The sequence below is a fragment of the Oncorhynchus nerka genome, linkage group LG3 (genome assembly GCF_034236695.1).
Source record: "Oncorhynchus nerka isolate Pitt River linkage group LG3, Oner_Uvic_2.0, whole genome shotgun sequence".
Taxonomy (NCBI): Eukaryota; Metazoa; Chordata; class Actinopteri; order Salmoniformes; family Salmonidae; genus Oncorhynchus; species Oncorhynchus nerka.
This window is the reverse complement of record NC_088398.1, coordinates 36,667,048-36,689,042: the sequence shown is the minus strand read 5'-3', so window position 1 is coordinate 36,689,042 and position 21,995 is coordinate 36,667,048. Positions and strand designations below refer to the sequence as shown.

General features: G+C 40.2%; 1 protein-coding gene across 1 annotated transcript in view; it reads right to left on the bottom strand.

Annotated features, from left to right (window-relative positions):
* Window positions 1-21,995, bottom strand: part of dnah7 (dynein, axonemal, heavy chain 7) — a 230,345-nt gene that overhangs the window by 156,792 nt on the left and 51,558 nt on the right. Inside the window, exon 20 of the mRNA XM_029630984.2 lies at window positions 8,780-8,973. Within this exon, the coding sequence (XP_029486844.2) occupies window positions 8,780-8,973 (194 nt within the window). The remainder of the gene's footprint in view (window positions 1-8,779; window positions 8,974-21,995) is intronic.

Below are 21,995 nucleotides of genomic sequence, written 5' to 3'. Positions count from 1 at the left end.
GGCACCAGAGTTCCTCTGTGGAGATGGGAGAACCTTCCAGAAGGACAACCATCTCTGCAGCACTCCACAAATTAGAACTTTATGGTAGAGTGGCCAGATGGAAACCACTTCTCAGTAAAAGGCACATGACAGCTCGCTTGGAGTTTGCCCAAATACTCTCAGACCATGAGAAACCAAGATTGAACTTTTTGGCCTGAATGTCAAATGTTATGTCTGGAGGAAACCTGGCACCATCCCTACGGTGAAGCATGGTGGTGGCAGCAAAATACTGTGGGATGTTTTTCAGCGGCAAGGACTGGAGGACTAATTAGGATTGAGGGAAAGATGAACGGAGAAAAGTAGGGCCTTGTTCAGGGAGATCCTTGACAAGAACCTGCTCTAGAGTGCTTAGGACCTCAGACTGGGGCGAAGGTTCAACTACCAACAGGGCAATGATCCAACATCTCGAGAGACCTGAAAATAGCTGTGCAGCGACGCTCCCCATCCAACCTGACAGAGCTTGAGAGGATCTGCAGAGAAGAATGGGAGAAACTCCCCAAATACTAAATATGAATATGTAAATGTGAAATTTCAGTTTTTTAATTGTAATAAAGTAGCAAAAATGTCTAATCCACCTGTTTTTGCATTGTTATTATGGGGTATTGTGTGTAAATTGATGAGGGGAAAAACCAATTAAATAAATTTTAGAATAAGACTGTAATGTAACAAAATGTGGAAAAAGTCAAGGGGTCTGAATACTTTCCGAATGTACTGTAGACCTACAGCCAGACACACAACACATATTGCATGGAACATGGACACTGATTTCAGACCCCTTTATACACTTTTTAAGTATCAAAACTGCCAAACATGTTTTTTTGATGTTGATTGGATAGGATAGATACAGAGGAAAGATAGAGGAGAGAATGTGCTAAAATAGCAGTGGGATGTAAACAAACCCATGCAGCGGTATATATATGCTTACACTGCTTGATCATCCTAGGCCACAAAACTAACAAACTTGAGATTTTAGGAATAATCATAGAAGGCATAATCCAAATGTGAGCAGGTAGCCTATTTATCTTGGCCCTCCTGGGTGGCAAAGTCCTTGCTTTCCATGCATCACTTCCCACAATTAGATGTCCTTCCCTATCTGTATAACACTGCCACAGTAGGAGCATCTCGTTTAGGCTTACTTCTTGTGATTTATTATATTGCATGCAAGGGTTTGCCTGGAAAATCAACAAAATGTTTGTTATTCACACCGCACGCAAAACTATTACATCTGGCCTAATCCTGATGATAATCAGCTATTGATTATCCTCTAACCACCAGTCGGGGAACACAAAAGAGACTAATCAAATCTCAAATACGACACACGCGCTTAAGCGTTTTGTTGTGCTTTCTGTGACAAATTACTTTGCAATACATTATTTTGTGTTGGATTGAAGGCGAACACTAAAGATAAAATAAAAACATTTCTGAAAAAAAGGACCGTCGTTAAATTAAAAAATATTAATGAATCATAAAGCAACCAAGCAGCGTTGGAGAAAATGTGTGGCTGCATGAAATGGTTGTGTGGGTTGACTGGGTTGGTCTGGCGAAACTTCGATACAGAAAGAACTGCGGTAAAGCTCTACAGATGGGAGAATGGCACATCCTTGCTCAAAAGGGCATTAAAGACGGCACACTAGGTCCTATTCAGCCTCGCAACAGATTCATCGCCTTGCCAAAATCAAACTATGTTTGGAAAATTCTGTCTTTTCAGAAAAGTCAGTGACTGCACGAGGCGACATGAGGCTAATGAAATTCATGGCAGTAGTGGATGAGAAGGGGAAAAAAGAAACAGAAGAGTAAAGGGCTGAGCCTCCTTTGTCTGAAATCACATTCATTATAAACCACATACCTTTGGTGAAATAAGACAAGGCATGCATATCAGCCTTTCGCCTACTCAGGGAGCCACAGTGGAGTAAGTAGGGCAGAGTGTCGTGAGGAGAAGACATTATATAATTAAATTCCCACAGTAAGTACAGGATTTTCATTTTCGAAGCCTCAACTTTTTCTCTTCTTCTCCTGATTCCCATCTCTTTTGAGCCGTCTTGATGAGGTGGTTCGGAGCATTTCTTTTTTGCTGAATGAAGTGTATGTAGTGGCCAAGTTTGTGTGTTCTGATCATATTATACTTTGGTAGGTTATTCTCTGAGCAGGAGTTGGAGTTGTGAAAAACACCATGTAAATATTCACATATACATCACTACGGAAGGAACTCAAATGCCATCACTACTTTAAAGCCTCTGTATGACCAACCGCTACAATGCATCTATCTATTGTATAAATAACCCTAACATCTGATACACAATAAGAGACATGGCACCGTACTGTATGTCTTCCGTCTTTTGCGTGCTCCAACTCGACTTTGCTATTTTGTGATTATTTTGGCATTTATCTTTACTTTTTTTGCTCGAAATGTGCCTGCTATTATTTCTTATGATTAACAAAAACTTTTGAACATCGGCAGTTAATAAACAAAATTCCGGCATCAACTTCGATTCATCTACCTGGGCTTCGATTCATCTCCTCTGACCAAATCTTCGGGCTACAAAAGAGGAAACACAGTCGAAAAAAAGGCGTCCTGGTAAGACTAAGGAGAGGAGAAAACCGGCAACCACTTCCCTCAAAGAGACTCTTGTAAATGCAATATTCTGTTTTTCTGAAACATGGCTTTCTGACAAGATACCCCCGATGGCTAGGGTGTAACGGTTCAGTAGGTATTGCGGTTTTGGGGTCATGGCACGGTTCGGTTTCAGTTCAGAGGGAAACTGAAATGCCAACAGTTACTGTAGTTATTTTTTGTTTATTTAAGAAAATACAAAGTGTTGTTATTTCTGACTCCATATACAGCGTCTTCAGAAGGTATTCATACTCCTTGACTTGTTGCACATTTTGTTGTGTTACAGCCTAAATTTGAAATGGATTACATTTATATTTTGTGTCATTGGATGACACAAAATACCCCATAATGTCAAAGTGGAAATGTGTTTTAAAAATGTTTACAACTTCATTAATAATGAAAATCTGACATGTCTTGAATCAATAAGTTATTCACCACTTTGTTATGGCAACACTAAAGTTCAAGAGTAAAAATGTACTTAACAAGTCACTTAAGTTGAATGAACTCACTCTTTGTGCAATATTAGCGTTTTAACATGATTTTATAATGACTACCTCATCTCTGTACCCCACACATACAATTATCTGTAAGGTCCCTCAGTCGAGCTGTGAATTTCAAACACAAAGACCAGGGAGGTTTTCCAATGCCTCGCAAAGAAGGGCACCTATTGGTAGATTGGTAAAAACAAAAAGTAGACAATAATTATCCCTTTGAGCATGGTGAAGTTATTAATTACACTTTGGATGGTGTATCAATACACCCAGTCACTACAAAGATACAGGTGTCCTTCCTAACTCAGTTGCAGGGGAGGAAGGAAACTGCTCAGGGATTTCACAATGAGGCCAATATTGACATTAAAACAGTTAGAGTGTAATGGCTGTGATAGGAGAAAACTGAGGATGGATCAACAACATTGTACTTACTCCACAATAAATCAAATCAAATTTGTCACATGTGCCGAATACAACAGGTGAAGACCTTACAGTGAAATGCTTACTTAACTAACAATGCAGCTATAAGAAAAATAAGTGTTAAGTAAAAAAATAGATAAGTATAATAAATTAATAATTTATTAATTAGGCCTTTCATTAGCAGCAGTAAAATAACAGTAGCAAGGCTATATACAGGGGGTACCGATACAGAGTCAATGTGCGGGGGCACAGGTTAGTTGAGGTAATTGAGGTAATATGTACATGTAGGTAAAAATTCAAGTGACTATGGAAACATAATAAACAGAGAGCAGCAGCAGCTTAAAAGAGGGGGTGTGGGGTGGGGGGGCATTTGATTAGCTGTTCAGGAGTCTTATCGGGGGTAGAAGCTGTACTAACCTAAACGACAGAGTGAAAAGAAGGAAGCCTGTATAGAATACAAATATTCCAAAACATGCATCCTGTTTGCAATAAGGCACTAAAGTAAATCTGCCAAAAATGTGGCAAAAAAATGTATGTCCAGAATATAAAATGCGTTATGTTTTGGGCAAATCCAACTGAACACATCACTGAGGACCACTCTTCATATTTTTAAGCATGGTGGTGGGTGCATCACGTTATAGGTATGCTTGTCATTGGCAAGGACCAGGGAGTGTTTTTAGGATGAAAATAAACAGAATAGAGCAAAGCACAAGCAAAATCCTAGAGGAAAACCTGTATATACAATACCTGTATATACAATACATGACCAAAAGTGTGTAGACACCCCTTCAAATTAGTGGATTCGGCTATTTCAGCCACAACCGTTGCTGACAGGTGTATAAAATTGAGCGCACAGCCATGAAATCTCCATAGACAAACATGGACAGCAGAACAGCCTTACTGAAGAGCTCAGTGACTTTCAAAGTGGCACAGTCATAGCATGCCACCTTTCCAAGAAGTCAGTTCGTCAAATGTCTGCCCTGCTAGACCTGCCCCAGTGAACTTTAAGTGCTGTTATTGTGAAGTGGAAACATCTAAGAGCAACAACGGCTCAGCCGCGAAGTGGTAGGCCACACAAGCTCACAGAACAAGACCGCCGAGTGCTGAAGCGTGTAAAGCGTAAAAAATAGCCTGTCCTTGGTTGCAACACTCACTACCAAGTTCCAAACTGCCTCTGGAAGCAACGTCGGCATAATAACTGTTTGTCGGGAGCTTCATGAAATGGGTTTCCACGGCCGAGCAGCCACACACAAGCCTAAGCTCACCAATGCGCAATGCTAAGCGTCGGCTGGAGTGGTGGAAAGCTCGCCGCCATTGGACTCTGGCGCAGTGGAAACGCATTCTCTGGAGTGATGAATCACGCTTCACCATCTGTCAGTCCGACGGATGAATCTTGGTTTGGCAGATGCCAGAAGAACGCTACCTGTCCCAATGCAAAGTGCCAACTGTAAAGTTTGGTGGAGGAGGAAAGGCTGTTTTTCATGGTTTGGGCTAGGCCCCTTAGTTCCATTCTAATCCATTCTAGACAATGCTTTGCTTCCAACTTTGCGGCAACAGTTTGGGGAAGGCCCTTTCCTGTTTCAGCATGACAATGCCCACAGGCACAAAGCGAGGTCGAAACAGAAATGTTTTGTCGAGATCAGTGTGGAAGAACTTGACTGGCTTGCACAGAGCCCTGACCTCAACCCCATCGAACACCTTTGGGATGAATTGGAACGCCGATTGTGAGCCAGGCCTAATTGCTCAACATCAGTGCCCAGTCTCACCAATGCTTTTGTTCCAACGTCTAGAGGAAAGCCTTCCCAGAAGAGTGGAGGCTGTTATATCAGCAAAGGGGTGACCAACTCCATATTAATGCCCAGGATTTTGGAATGAGATTTAGCTTCCTGTAGCATAGCTTCCAGTCTTATTTCTGATTTCTCATGTTTTTTATTAGTTAAACTATTTTGATATTGAATACTACTGCAATGTTGGGCTTTCAAGTTAAGCATTATAAAGCACTTGAGAGAAATAAAAATGGAAAGATATCACATATACAATGCAACCAAAGGTGATGTCCAACACTTAACCTAACTAACTGACAGATAGCTATACCATGACTGATATAGCTAAGATCATACCCACACAAATACTGAAATATACACTGAACTAAAAAATATACCAAACATGCAACAATTTCAAAGATTTTACTGAGTTACAGTTCATATAAGGAAATCAGTCAAATTAAATAAATTCATTAGGCCCTAATCTATGGATTTCACATGACAGGGAATACAGATGTTTCTATTGGTCACAGAAAACTTAAAAAAACGGTAGGGGTGTAGATCAGAAAACCATTCAGTATCGGTTCTGACCACCATTGGCCTCCTTCACATGGAGTTGATCAGGCTGTTGATTGTGGCCTGTGGAATGTTGTCCCACTCCTCTTCAATGGCTATGTGAAGTTGCTGGATATTGGCGGGTCTGGAACACGCTGTCATACACGTCGATCCAAAGCATCCCAAACATAATCAATGGTTGACATGTCTTGTGATGCAGGCCATAAAAGACCCTGGGACATTTTCAGCTTCCAGGATTGTGTACAGATCCGTGCGACATGGGGTTGTGCATTATCATGCAAACATGTGATGGCGGTAGATGAATGGCACAACAATGGATCTCAGGATCTCGTCACAGTATCTCTGTGCATTCAAATTTCCATAGATAAAATGCAATTGTGTTCGTTGTCCATAGCTTATTCTTACCCATAACATCACCCCACCTTCACCATGTGGCACATTTTTCACAATAGGGCTGGGCGATGTGGCCAAAATGTCATATCATGGTATTTTTCTAATTTTGGACAGTATGACGGTATTTGGCGGTATTTTATGTTTTTGATTAATAAAAGTTCTACATTTTCTTCATGAGTAGTGCGTGACCCTAGGGTGGCAACACATATATTCAAAATTATTTAAATGGGTCTTTCACCATTCGGATTGTTTTAAACTGTTCAATTCAACTTCAACCGAAAATCATTTCCTGCATTTCCACCAATTTCTGCATTTCCTGCACTCATTTGAGATCATTTTCACACTGCCACGATATGGGCAAAAATACTAGGCCTTATGTTTAACCAAATATTGCAATTGTGATTTAGATAAAAAAAAACACTTGGGTAAACTTTTGGAATCATGGAAATATAATGTTTATTATAATTATATAGTTAGAATATAAGTAAGTGGGCACTTTGAATACAGTGTTGTTTGACATGACAACAAATTAAAATGCAATGGACGAGTTATTGTGACAGGTTAGGAACCAAAGTGATGTTCCGTGTTTCCTATGGGACCCTATAACCTTTAGCTACATTAAAACTTTATTCATATAGCCAACATATTAATGCTTCGCCTGTTCCTCTTTGATTTAGAAGATGCTGTTGCACAAACAACATGCTGATTTAGGCCTCAGTACTTTTAGCCAGTTAACTAGTGATTAGCATTAGGGGCTAACACGAGTTAGCATAACTTGCAAAGAAAATACAAACTAGCTGTTTGCAGATGTAAGAAACACAAACTAATATTACAATTATAAAATGATTGTGGATTTATATTAAGATCAAAGTGGAAACAACATCGTTGTCATCAACATTGTTGCATGTTCTGCATTGATCATGGAAACTGAACGAAAGCGTCTAGTGGTCAAGCAACAACAAATGCGCTCCTTGAGTGACTGGGGGTGGGACTAGGTCTGTGAGGAAAGCAGCATGGAGAGAGAGAGAGAGAGAGCAGAGAGGGATGACTCAAGTAGCGGAGTCAACAAATAAAACAATCAAATACTGTTATAGAAGGTAAAGTAAAAACCCAAACCGGTATGTGCATCAATACCAGTATATAGTAAAATACAGTATACCGCCCAGCCCTAGTTCACAATGTTGACATCAGCAAACCGCTCGCCCACACGACGCCAAACAATCCATCTGCCATCTGCCCGGTCCAGTTGAAACAGGGATTAATCCGTGAAGAGCACACTTCTCCAGCGTGCCAGTGGCTGTCAAATGTGAGCATTTGCCCACTGAAGTCGGTTACGTGCAGAAAATCTTAGGTTGTGCAAACCCACACTTTCATCAGCTATCTGGGTGGCTGGTCTCAGACTTTCCCACAGGTGATGCCGGATGTGGGGTCCTGGGCTGGCGTGGTTAAACACGGTCTGCGCTTGTGAGGCCAGTTGGACAAACTACCAAATTCTCTAAAAGGATGTTGGAGGCGGCTTACGGTGGAGAAATTAACATGACATTTTCTGGTAACAGCTCTGGTGGACATTAATGCAGTCAGGCATGCCAATTGAACCTTCCCTCAAACATCTGTGGCATTGTGTTGTGTGACAAAATTGCACACTTTAGAATAGCCTTTAATTTTTCCCAGCACAAGGTGCACCTGTTTAATGATCATGCTGTTTAATCAGCTTCTTGATATGCCACATATGTCATGTGAGGATTATGTTGGCAGAGGAAATGTTCACTAACAGGGATGTAAACAAATTTGTGCACAAAATTAGAAAGAAATAAGCTTTTTATGCATATGGAACATTTCTGGGATCTTTAATTTTAGCTCACAAAACATGGGACCAACAGTTTACATGTTGCGTTTATATTTTTGTTCAGTGTTTTTCAGTTCTTCCTAACAAGTGGTTAGTGTGTCCCTGAAGTCTTACAGCAAAGGCTTGAGCTGTGATTTTTCAAGAGCAATCTATTTAATTTCAGCAGTGTCACAATCAAGCTAGTGATTGCCTGCCTCAGTTGAGCTACACTCTAGGACCTTGGGCAAGAAACACTTTATCCACAAAAATAACCCACTTTTACGGCTTAAAGGGATAGATTTACAAAGAGTTTACATTGCTGCAAAGCTTGGGCACCTCTCATAGTCGGGAGGGAATACAAATCATACTGTTTACTTCCATTTACCCACCTATCAATGCTACAATACAACGCATAATTTACACTGTAACGCACTCGTGAAACAGGGTTAATCCCACACGGATAGGACTGTAACAGTTATTTTAGCGTTTGCTTTACCCTACCTGGAGTGCCAGATGGACAGAGTTTTCTATTTTAAGGCTATTCCATTGGTTCCATTGTGCTAGGCAAGTTCATTCAAGCCCAATTAAGTATTTACAATTATTTCAAATAGTATTTGAACCCAGGTCTGAACGGGTATAAGGTTAATGCCAGTGCCCTTACCTTGTGGGGTCTTTGGTTTCAGACAGGATCTCCAGCAGCTCGTCGTTGGACAGGAAGAAGAATCGTGGAAAGTAGAGGCGCTTCTTCTCCAAGTATTCATTGAGGCCCTTCAGGATCAACTCCAGGAACTCGTTTGACTTCTTCAGCTTCTCCAGCATCTGGTCGATGGCCACCACGGCCAGCACGTGCTTGTCCTGTCAGGAATAGAGGGAAATTGAATATTTCCAATAATCTGGGCCTGACCTGTATTTAAAGGAGCAATCTGCAGTTGCAACATCAATTTTTGGACTTAAATTAGTAATAACTAGAAAAGGACATGTACTGAAGTAAATGTGGTGTGCTTGCTAGTCTTGAAGTATTTATGGTTGTGAAATAGTAGTAGTAATGGCAGTGATGGCAATAGTATTAATGGTAGTAATACGGTTTTCATAGGTTATGTGTTAGTTATAGTGACCCATTTCGGGGTGGTTTGCAGAGTCGGAAATTAACACCCGCCACCCACCAAATGTGGGTAGAATTTGGCATTGGTGGGTAAGAATATCTATTTCACCAGGCACGTTGGCGGGTGGTCACACAGAGCATTTGGGAACAGGCCACAAGTAGAAGTTGGAATTGACAAGAAAGGCTACTAAAGTGTGACTTTGTCATTCTGTTTCTTGGCCAGACATTGTTTTCTTCACACACTAAGTTGTTTGCTCCAACTGTCTGCTGCTACGAAGACATCGCCGTCTGAGTTTTTTCCATCACAGACAAGCAAGTGTCCAACTTACCACGGTAACGGCACGTCCCTTAAAGGGGCAGCTGAACATTTTTATCTCACCTAATGATTGTGCTTAATTGAGCATGGATCACTCCTAAAAATGTATATTCATGAAATATTGGTAATTTCCTATCATTAAAACACTCATTATACTTTCATTGTTCTCCTATATCAGTGGTCACCAACCAGTCGATCGCAATCTAATGATAAAGCTTTGCGTTCCTATTTCTTTCATGTTTTTCCCGCTGTTGGCGGTAAGTGAACTTTATTCAGCAGCCCTAGCGCCGGGAAGGCAAAGTGTTCCCATTTTTAGCCATTTCATGTGTAGAGCAAGTCAGGTTCACTTATAGGACCTACCGCTGGCCAATCCATCCGATAGCTCAGATCACCGTGTCTGCAGTTTCCTCGAACCATAGACTGCAAAAAGAAACCTCAAACGCACAGCAACGTTGATACTATGAGATCAGTGGCGATCGGTGCCATTTAAGATGAGGGAGGATGATAATTTATTTTTATGAGCATGGCCTTATTTCTATTACAGCTCAATGCTAACACTGATAGGTTTAGGCTACTACATGATACTCATAATTTCCATATACCCATCATGAGGTTGCTACAAATTAGCCTATGAATGAAAGTTTACAACGTAGGTGCACAGGTCAAGATACATTTGAGCAATCAAGGTGTAATGACATTGACACATTCAATACTATCTTCCACAATCTTGCCTGCATCTAGCTGATCTATTAGTCCAACAGTTGCAAACAAACAGTTTTGATCCGTTTAAGAAACGTTTTCTACAGAATCGGCGGAATGAATTCACCCCTGAATTCACCCCTGATCCCACTTAAAAAGATGAGAGAGGCCTGTAATTTCCATCATAGGTACACTTCAACTATAACAGACAAAATGAAGAAAAAAATCCAGAAAATCACATTGTAGGATTTTTAATGAATTTATTTGCAAATTATGGTGGAAAATAAGTGTTTGGTCACCTACAAACAAGCAAGATTTCTGGCTCTCACAGACCTGTAACTTCTTCTTTAAGAGGCTCCTCTGTCCTCCACTCGTTACCTGTATTAATGGCACCTGTTTGAACTTGTTATCAGTATAAAAGACACCTGTCCACAACCTCAAACAGACACACTCCAAACTCCACTATGGCCAAGACCAAAGAGCTGTCAAAGGACACCAGAAACAAAATTGTAGACCTGCACCAGGCTGGGAAGACTGAATCTGCAATAGGTAAGCAGCTTGGCATGAAGAAATCAACTGTGGGAGCAATTATTAGGAAATGGAAGACATACAAGACCACTGATAATCTCCCTCGATCTGGGGCTCCACACAAGATCTATTGACTGACATGCAGAGAGCTGGGACCAAAGTAACAAAGCCTACCATCAGTAACACACTACGCCGCCAGGGACTCAAATCCTGCAGTGCCAGACGTGTCCCCCTGCTTAAGCCAGGAAATGTCCAGGCCCGTCTGAAGTTTGCTAGAGAGCATTTGGATGATCCAGAAGAAGATTGGGAGAATGTCATATGGTCAGATGAAAGCAAAATATAACGTTTTGGTAAAAACTCAACTCGTCGTGTTTGGAGGACAAAGAATGCTGAGTTGCATCCAAAGAACATCATACCTACTGTGAAGCATGGGGGTGGAAACATCATGCTTTGGGGCTGTTTTCTGCAAAGGGACCAGGACGACTGATCCGTGTAAAGGAAATAATTAATGGGGCCATGTATCGTGAGATTTTGAGTGAAAACCTCCTTCCATCAGAAAGGGCATTGAAGATGAAACGTGGCTGGGTCTTTCAGCATGACAATGATCCCAAACACACCGCCCGGGCAACGAAGGAGTGGCTTCGTAAGAGTGGCCTGGAGTGGCCTAGCCAGTCCTGGAGTGGCCTAGCCAGTCTCCAAATCTCAACCCCATAGAATATCTTTGGAGGGAGTTGAAAGTCAGTGTTGCCCAGCAACAACCCCAAAACATCACTGCTCTAGAGGAGATCTGCATGGAGGAATGGGCCAAAATACCATCAAGTGTGTGAAAACCTTGTGAAGACTTACAGAAAACGTTTGACCTCTGTCATTGCCAAGAAAGGGTATATAAGTATTGAGATAAACTTTTGTTATTGACCAAATACTTATTTTCTACCATAATTTGCAAATAAATTCATAAAAAATCCTACAATGTGATTTTCTGGATTTCTTTGTTAATTTTGTCTGTCATAGTTGAAGTGTACCTATGATGAAAATTACAGGCCTCTCTCATCTTTTTAAGTGGGAGAACTTGCACAATTTGTGGCTGACTAAATACTTTTTTGCCCCACTTGTATTCCATTAAAAAAATATGCCGTTTCCACCTACAATAGTCATTTACAACATTAACAATGTCTACACTGTATTTTTGATCAATTTTATGTTATTTTAAGGGACCTTTTTTTTTTTTAAACAAGGACATACCCTATTACACAAACATCATTGCTAAAGAACTCTTTAATTGGTTAATGTTAATGTCTTTAATTGGTTAATGTTGCTTACGTTTGTTAAGTCATGTTTAATAAAGAATCTGAGTCGTAGACTTGCATTTTGACTCAAAAAGTGACCGTGACTCTTCTACATTGCTACTTAGGAGCACATCATTTAGTCCTTGTAAAAAATAGAGCCGTGAACTGTAATAATGAATATGCCATATCACTCTATCTTTTGTGGCAGGGCACTTTGTTGATTCTTGATGTTCAGTTGTTTGTTTGTTTGTATGTAAACGTTTTTTTTAAATCCCCAATTTTGTCATATCCAATTACAATCTTGTCTTATCGATGCAAATCAAATCAAATCAAATTTATTTATATAGCCCTTCGTACATCAGCTGATATCTCAAAGTGCTGTACAGAAACCCAGCCTAAAACCCCAAACAGCAAACAATGCAGGTGTAAAAGCACGGTGGCTAGGAAAAACTCCCTAGAAAGGCCAAAACCTAGGAAGAAACCTAGAGAGGAACCAGGCTATGTGGATGCAACTCCTCAACAGGCTCGGGAGAGACAAAGGTCGAGTTATACGTCCCCCGAAACATGACCCGCCAAATTGCGCTCCTTAACACCCGCCCACTTTAACACGAGAAGCCAGCCGCACCAATGTGTCAGACGAAACACTGTTCAACTGACTACCGTGGCATGCAGGTGCTCTGCCCGTCACAAGGAGTTGCTAGAGCAGCCAACTAAAGCCCCCCGGCCAAATTCTCCCCTAACCTGGACGAAGCTGGGCCAATTGTGCGCCAGACACGGCCTGTTATTACGCAGCCTGGGATCGAACCCGGGTCTGTAGTGACACCTCAAGCACTGCAATGCCGCCTTAGACCGCTGCGCCACTTGGGAGGCCTTAAATTATTTATTTCAAACATTGGTTGAAAGACACAGGTCACAAAAATGAAATGAAATTAAGCAATATACCCCATTACTTCTTACTAGTAATATATTTCCTGTTTTAGAAAAATAGAAAGCACACATCTGTTTTTGTTTTTAGTGTAATTATGGCAAAATAATATATTTTTGCTGGTAGAAAATCTGAGTGGCTGGTAGATTTTTTGTATCCAACTGTCAGTGGCTGGACCAAAAAGTCAATTGATGGTGGTTTGTAGGTGTAGAGTTATTATAGTGAATTATAGTGGCCTAGTATATTAGGCTAGAGAGATCACTATACCATCAAAAGCCATATCATGTGCTTTTAAGTTCTCAAAATCCTCTAGTTTAAACATTCTGAAAGTTTTGTGCCAGTGGATTTCAGTTTAGAATGTTGAAGCCTGCATTCCACCATTGAAATGAATGTGGATTCAACCAGCTTTATAGTTTATGAAGTATGAATAGTAGTAAAAAGCTGTGTTGAAGCCATCTAAGTTGAGTCAGTTTGCACATGTCAACATTTGGGTGGTGTTTTTAGCTGAAACAGATCTAGAGCAGTGTGTATTCAAATGTTGCCTTTGAAGTCTATGGAGTTATAGTTGCAAAAGTATATATAGTATCAAGAGGCTTTTGACAAGCAATCTAATTTTAGTCAGTCTTCGCATTTCAATGTTGGTTTCATGTTTGTAGCATAAATGGTTCAAGAGCAGTGGTGAATCCAAAAAATGTACCATTGAAGCATATGGAGCTTTTATACACATTTAAAAATGGTTATAGTTCAAAAAGTATAAATGGTTTCAAAAAGCTATTCGAGACCAGTCTGCACGTTTTCTTAGTTTGAATGGTGTTTCTATCTTAAATGGTTGCAAATTAGTAGCAAACAGAATTCGTCCCATTCAAGTCTATCCCCGAAATGCATTGGGATTCATGCAACTATGGTTGTAGTGTGAATAGTACAAGTATCATCAAAAAATGTGTTTTCGTGCAACAGTACCAGTGACAGTCTGCACATGTTAAAGTTGTTTTGGTGTTGGTATCTTTAACTGTTCAAGAGCAGTTGCGAATGCAAATGGGATTGAGGTGGTAGGTAGACTAGCGGCTAGAGCGTTGGGCCAGCAACTGAATGGTCACTGGTTCGAATACTCGAGCCGACAAGGTGAAAAATCTGTTGATGTGCCCTTGACTGAGGCACCTAACCCTAATTTGCTCCACAGGCGCAGTACTTCTATGGCCGACTCTGTAAATCAACACATTTCACTGCACTCATCTGGTGTATGTGACTTTTTTATTTTCAAGTATACCCATTTAAAACATTGTTCAGAAAGTATAGATGGTATCAAAAAGCTGTATACAAGCAACCTATTCCAGACCGGTCAGCAGTTTTAAAGTTTCTATCTTACACCCTTGAAAATAAGTAGCGACCTGAATTTTTCCCATTTAAGTATATGGCCACTGAAATGCATTGGGATCTCTTGCAAATATGGTTATGTGAATAGTAATACCCCTTTCCACTCACAGGTATGGGTTGAAAATGGCAGATTTTGTAATTGAAAAGCACCTAAATTGGAACGTAGTGGATGTACATTAACATGCTACTGTATACATGACGTCAGAGCTCTGGTTTCCTGCTTCACAGCTCTGTATGGGTATTGACTGCAGCCGTTATAAACTTGAGCACCACGCATATCAAGAAGATGACCCATCCCTCTCATTACTTGGGATACTTTTCATTTTTTTTGTCAGAGTGAGGGAAATGCTGTAAATCGAGAGGATATCATACATGCTTTGATATCATACAAACAAACCCCACACCTGAGTTCAAATGTGCACCTCACATTTCCACATGTGAAAACTCATCATTTACAGTATCAACGTTTATGATCGCTTTGTTTCATCCACATTTACAAGGATGACATGTGTTATACCCTGGGTTGTCCTGAACAGAATGAGCCTGTTTGTTGTATTGTGAAGAAAATTAACATCGGAACACGCGCATGAATGCACTCATGACTCCATTCTATTTTTTCTATACCAAAATTACAATTTGTATGTCTGAAGTGACTTTTGAAAGCGTAAACATCCTAAGATTGTATTTATTACTTAGCTAGTCATGTTGGCAATAGAATAAGCTTTCAAATGATGCCCACCTGACCCAGATTGTGATTTATAATTGAACATTTTGGGATAGCGTAAACAACAACAGTAATTGTGTGATGGTGGGGATGTTCCAAACAAAAAACTACAAGTGTGCTTAATTCAGTTCCTCAATGGCAAAGCTATGAGAGGTCAAAATATCACCTTATAGTTGAAAACGCTTTCATTAAGTCATGAAAGTGCATTGAAATTACTTAGTAACTGTGCACAGTTGGAGACGTGTGTGGCCACTTAGAGACAGCAGTTGGATCTCTCACTCAAACCCTTGTAATTGTTTTTTATTTATCTTGTACCTACTCCAAAATGTTTATATTATGTTACTGAATGTATCCAGAGCATTTTCAGATTGTATTATCCATATAAGCACATTTCCATGAGTGTAAGGGTGTCCATGAGGGTAGCACTATTTGTTTGTATTTATTTTAAGCACACTGTGGACAAACACTAAATAACCTCAAAACATGGTTAATTAAAACTATAATTTTGATGAGATGGATGGTCAGTCCTTGCATCCATAGCTATGTCTATACATTTGAGAGTGGTTACATTTCTCCTGCCCCATCCCTTTTTACATAAACAGGGGTGGTGATAATGCTTTGTCATTGTTTCAACTGCTGATTGCCGCTTTAAGAGTCTCCGAATAGGAGTGCTGATATAGGATCAGTTTTGCCTTTTAGATCATAATAAGGATTACAATGACAGGGGGGACCTGATCGTAGATCAGCACTTCTAGTTACCCAGCTACATGGTGTCTTATGTCAGAATATGGCCCTGACTGTGATAGAGCAGTCATTCTTATTCTATTTGCCACACTTCTACGGTATGATATTCACTTAGAGATTAATCATTACTTATGATATGCTTGTGAAATGTAAACTTTAGTGCAAATCTAGCATTGACCTGCGCAAAAGTCACAGTGTGTCTTAAGTTGTTATTCTGCAATTTGTCTCCATCCATATTTATAGCATCCATGCTCTGAGTTTACTACAATATCTTCATTCAAGCCTCCAGCCAAACATAAAACTAGGATTTAAAAAAGTCTTGAGGCCCACAGTACAATTCAGGTCTGATCTGATCTCAGCTGTCAACTAATTTAACATGTTGGCTCTAGACATCCCTGGAAGGCCTAAAGTCTATCTAATCTTCCAAGGTTAGATGGGGAATGCATGATCACGGCTCTGAGGGATACTACCGTGCTGATATAATATGAAGAGCACAGACAGAGATAATGCAGAGAAACATAACTCATAACTAAACTTGGAGTTATAAAGTGTCTTCTTAACGACAAGGAAAAGTTTTAAATGTATCCATTTTACTGATAAGAGAGACTAAACCATTTTGTTGTTGCTATGATCAACTGTGTGCTTTTCCTTTTTGAGGGAAATGTTAATAAAAGTTCTAAACAAACACGTAACACCAAAATGGATATCTATCTCTGTGTGTACTAAATTACAACTAAACCACATACCGTAGACCAACTACCTGCAGTCTCCCCTTCTTCATAAAATGAGAGAGCAAAGTTAATACAGTACAGGGAGTCCTAATGGAACATGAATTCTACATTATTCACATTATCGGCTGAAGGCTTTAGAGATTACTCTAGTCTAGCTTTTTTGTAATGTACACAGTAGTTGTACAGTACAGAGCAATTCCCACAAAGATACTATTAATTGAGTTCTAAATGTAAATCCATGGCAATTCCTATCCATGTAAATGGAAAAAAATAGGCATAGAAGAGTACGTGATGTATTTGATCTAGTATCGCACATTGTTCTAAGGGTTGCACTGGAAAAGTCTAAGTTCTTGAAGTAAGGAGGGGAGTTATAATGGAGGATGGGGGGGATTTAAAAACATGCTTTTATTATTTTATCCTCTCTTTCTGCCCTCCCACAAAGTAAAGAACCCACACAGCATCTAGTAAGAGGTAATAATTGCCTTTCTTCTCTTACTCTGATTGCTATTGATTTATTTGAGGCAGTGGCTGGAAATTTTACTTTAATGATGTCTCTCATTCCAAAATAAACTTTTTCTGAAGACTGACTCTAAAAGCATGTAATAAAGAAGTGGTAATAAGCACCCCATCTCACGAAGCCTTCTTTAAATCACCTTTTGTAACCGTGAAAATTAGTAATTTGATGATCCTACTGCGAGAAACGGGAGACTGCATTTTCTAAGATTAAATCCCTTTTTTGTTGGATTTTACGGGTGACAGTCTCCCTTCTCGAGATTACATTATTAGCGACATTCCGGCTACTGTAACCAACTCACGATAACAGGCTAAATCAAATCATCAACCTCATTTGGCAAGCAAACAGTGAAATAAAAAGCTGATTTGATGAGTTTGAATTGGGTGATTGTGCTAAATTGTTCGCTCCTTCTTCAGGACAGATGATTTAGCCATTGTAAGATTCAGAAAAATGGCAACTCTCACATCAGACTCAGTTTTCTTGCACATCTCTTGGTATAATACAAGATAATGAAAGGGACATTTCTATTTAGTCTGTGAACAGAAAGGCTTTGTGAGGAGTGAGACACTGAATAGGTCCTCTCCTGAGTGTAAGCACATTTTCTTTTTTTATCTACGTTCGTTTCTCTGAAAATCCCCCTTCTCTCTGTACACATAGCAAGGCGCATGCCCCACCCACCTCAGAAATCTTCCCTTTCCAGTCGTTATTTCCCTGTTTTTGTGGGGTGGAAATTAACTTAAGCTGCCACATACAGTAATTGTCACTGGATCTATTTATGAAAAGCAACGCACACTCACTGTTGCTTGTACAAAGCGCATTTTCCTATGCGTTTTTCCCTCAAACGTCTGTTAAGAACGTGTGACATGCAAGTCCCCTTCAAAATGTCAACAATGGAACGTGGTTTTTGATTTGCATCTATTTCAAAGGCGACGCTTGGACAGGGATTAAACGCACCAAGGTAATATTTATGGATGACATTGCCATAATGTATGTTTAATGTGTCATTGTAGACTTTATTGGCCAAACAGATTAAATCCTTCAGCATGGGAGTTGAATTGACACGACCAAGAGTTATAGTACAGTATGTATAGTACAGTAAGATTGGTAATGCAGTACCTTAACTAAAAACTTTGTCATTTATAACCTTGTCCCCCACACACACACACAGGCACACAGTACCCCACCCCTCTCCTCCACCTCCTCATCAACCTCCTCAATTTACACCTCCATTCCTCCATGCACATCTCCGTTGTAATGCTCTAATTACAAGTGTGTGGTGTCAAAGCATTTTACCTTGAGAAGGAAGGAAGGAGAAGGAGGGGGGCGGAAGTAAGAGACTTCACAGACAGACACACTCTTTCTCTCTGCTTGGCATACCTGACAGCTCAATCATGACTTGTTTTAGTTCAGGACATGACCCCACCCCCGCCCCTAACTGGGAGAAATACTGACTGTGAAAAAACATAAGAAAGAAAACATGAACAATTTTCACTCCCATCTGCATCTGAGGACAAGCTGACACATTAATTGACACATTAAAGTGGAGAGTAAATAATGACTTGCGGGATGAGGCTAGTGTGAGCTTCACGGATCTGGAGCGCACCCCTGTGGTTGAAGATAAAAATAAATCACATAAAACGCACACACGCACACACACACACACACACACACACACACACACACACACACACACACACACAAATCTGGGAATTAGATTTTATTTAAGTAAAAATGCTCCAAAATGCTTTGTGTGACCACCCGCCAATGTGGCTGTGAAGAATAGACATTCTACCAGCCAATGCCAAAATCTACAGTACCAGCATTTGGCTAGTGGCTGGTGTTAATTTCCTACTTCACTACCGTGTACACAATATTCTGGGATGATATAAGAGACAGAGGAGAATGCGATCATTGCACAAGTGTGTGTTGATTTTTCTTAATACAGTTTAATACATTAATTTGAAATGTTTACCAAGTACCTCAAGCAGCTTCCAAAAATTAACAACAAAATGTCGTAGATAAGGGCTTTGATCTTGCACACATTGTAAACTATTTGTGTGTTGCTATATTCTATAGAAGGGTGTTAATATTAGGAAAAGTATACCCACCTGTTTTATAAACATATTCTTCACATAATGTTATATGCCCAGAGAATTTGACAAAAACAATCATGAATATGAGTGAAATTCATCATGATCAGGTACAGTAGAATGTGAGATTGTAATGGGGTGGTACCTTAGAAAGATGCAGGTTGGATAGAGTAAATACCATGCAAAAACAACAACAAAAAGTATGCCCTGTGTATATGCAAATGGGCCAAACGTTTTCATTCTAAAACATTTATCCAAGCAACAAAACACAAAAATAGGCCATGGTTTTCAAATGGTGGCATGTGTTGTTTCAAAGAAGAAAAGTATATGAATATTGAACAGAATTCAATTGAATACATACATTCCTACCAAATTGAATACAGAAATTCCTACCAAAATGAATGTTGTCAGTTTTTTGTTTGTTTATGTGCTTCAGCCTAATTCAGTCAATATTTGGTGGATTTTTTTTTACAATAAGGTTTGAGAATCTTACTTAATTATTAATCTTACAGTTGCAAGTAGGCCTACACATAACATCACACCACATGGACCCACACATCCCACAAAAAATACATTAAGACAGACTATAGGCCCTCTGTCCCTTTGCAACCTCATTTTCTATGAGACTCCACCTGGCCCGCTCTTTCCAGACAAAATCCATAATTTCTATTTGATGGCGCAGCCAGCCGAGTTTCTGGAGGACGCTGGGCTGATATTGATGTGTCTCATTTCGGGTCTGCTGGGGACACCAATTACCCTTTCGAGAGTCTCTAGGAAAGGGCTACTGGTGTACGTGTTTGTGTGTGACCGTCTGTGTGTGTGTGTGTGTGTGTGTGTGTGTGTGTGTGTGTGTGTGTGTGTGTGTGTGTGTTGGTTCTTCTATCCATGTGGGGACCAAGAGTCTGCATGGCTAGTAAAATAAGGAAAATGATCCCTCGCATGGACATTTACCATGTCCACATGAGCACAAAGCTTAGGGGTTGGGTTTAAAATTAAGGTTAGGGTTACAAATAATCAGCTAATCAAATGGCTACCCGTGTCACACCCTGACCATAGTTTGCTTTGTATGTTTCTATGTTTTATTTGGTCAGGGTGTGATTTGAGTGGGCATTCTATGTTGTGTGTCTAGTTTGTCTGTTTCTGTGTTTGGCCTGATATGGTTCTCAATCAGAGGCAGGTGTTAGTCATTGTCTCTGATTGGGAACCATATTTAGGTAGCCTGTTTGGTGTTGGGGTTTGTGGGTGATTGTTCCTGTCTCTGTGTTTGTTTGCACCAGATAGGCTGTTTAGGTTTTTTCACGTTTATTGTTTTTGTATACTGTTCGTGTTTTCATCTTTCATCTATACAAATAACCACGCTGTATTTTGGTCCTCCTCTCCTTCGACACAAGAAAACCGTTACAACCCGGATAATTTGCATTGACACCCCCCCCCTTTTTTTTACGCTGCTGCCACTCGCTGTTTATTATCTATGCATAGTCATTATACGCCTACCTACATATACAGTATAATGTTTGGACACACCTACACATTCCAGGGTTGTTCTTTATTTCTACTATTTTCTACTTTGTAGAATAATAGTGAAGACATCAAAACTATGAAATAACACATATGGAATCATATAGTAACCAAAAAAAATAGTTAAACATAACAAAATATATTTCATATTTGACATTCTTCAAAGTAGCCACCCTTTGCCTTGATGACAACTTTGCACACTATTGGAATTCTCTCAACCAGCTTCATGAGGTAGCCTGGAATGCATTTCAATTAACAGGTGTGCCTTGTTAAAAGTTCATTTGTGGATTTCTTTCCTTTCTTGATGTGTTATACAGAAGATAACCCTATTTGGTAAAAGACCAAGTCCAAATTATGGCAAGAACAGCTCAAATAAGCAAAGAGAAATGACAGTAAATCATTACTTTAGGACACACTGAAAGTTTCTTAAAGTGCAGTCGCAAAAACCATCAAGCGCTATGAAACTGGCTCCCATGAAGACCGCCACAGGAAAGGAAGACCCAGAGTTACTTCTGCTGCAGAGGATAAGTTACCAGCCTCAAATTGCAGCCCAAATAAATACTTTGAAGAGTTTAAGTAACAGACATATCTCAACATCAACTGTTCAGAGGAGACTGCATGAATCAGGCCTTCGTGGTCAAATTGCTGCAAAATAACCACTACTAAAGGACACCAATAAGAAGAGGAGACTTGCTTGGGCCAATGAAAATTACCAAAATACACGAGCAATGGACATCTGTCCAACCGCTGTGTCTTTGGGAGACGCAGAGTAGGTAAACGGATGATCTCCACATGGGTAGTTACCACCGTGAGCATGGGGGAGGTGGTGTGGGGGTGCTTTAATGGTGACACTGTCGGTGATTTACTTAGAATTCAAGGCACACTTAACCAGCATGGCTACCACAGCATACTGCTGCGATACGCCATCCCATCTGGTTTGCGCTTAGTGGGACTATCATTTGTTTTTCAACAGGACAATGACCCAACCCACCCCAGGCTGTGTAAGGGCTATTTGACCAAGAAGGAGAGTGTTGGAGTGCTGCATCAGATGACCTGGTCTACACAATCACCCGACCTCAACCCAATTGAGATGGTTTGGGATGAGTTGGACCGCAGAGGAAAAGCAGCCAACAAGTGCTCAGCATTTGTGGGAACTCCTTCAAGATAGTCGGAAAAGCATTCCAGGTGAAGCTGGTTGAGAGAATGCCACGAAACTTCATCAGCCGGTGATTGTCAAGCAAATAACTGTCGATCTCACATTAATCTGAGCAGCTAACCGATCGCTGCAGCTGTACATAGTCTATCGGTTAATAGCCCACCCAATTT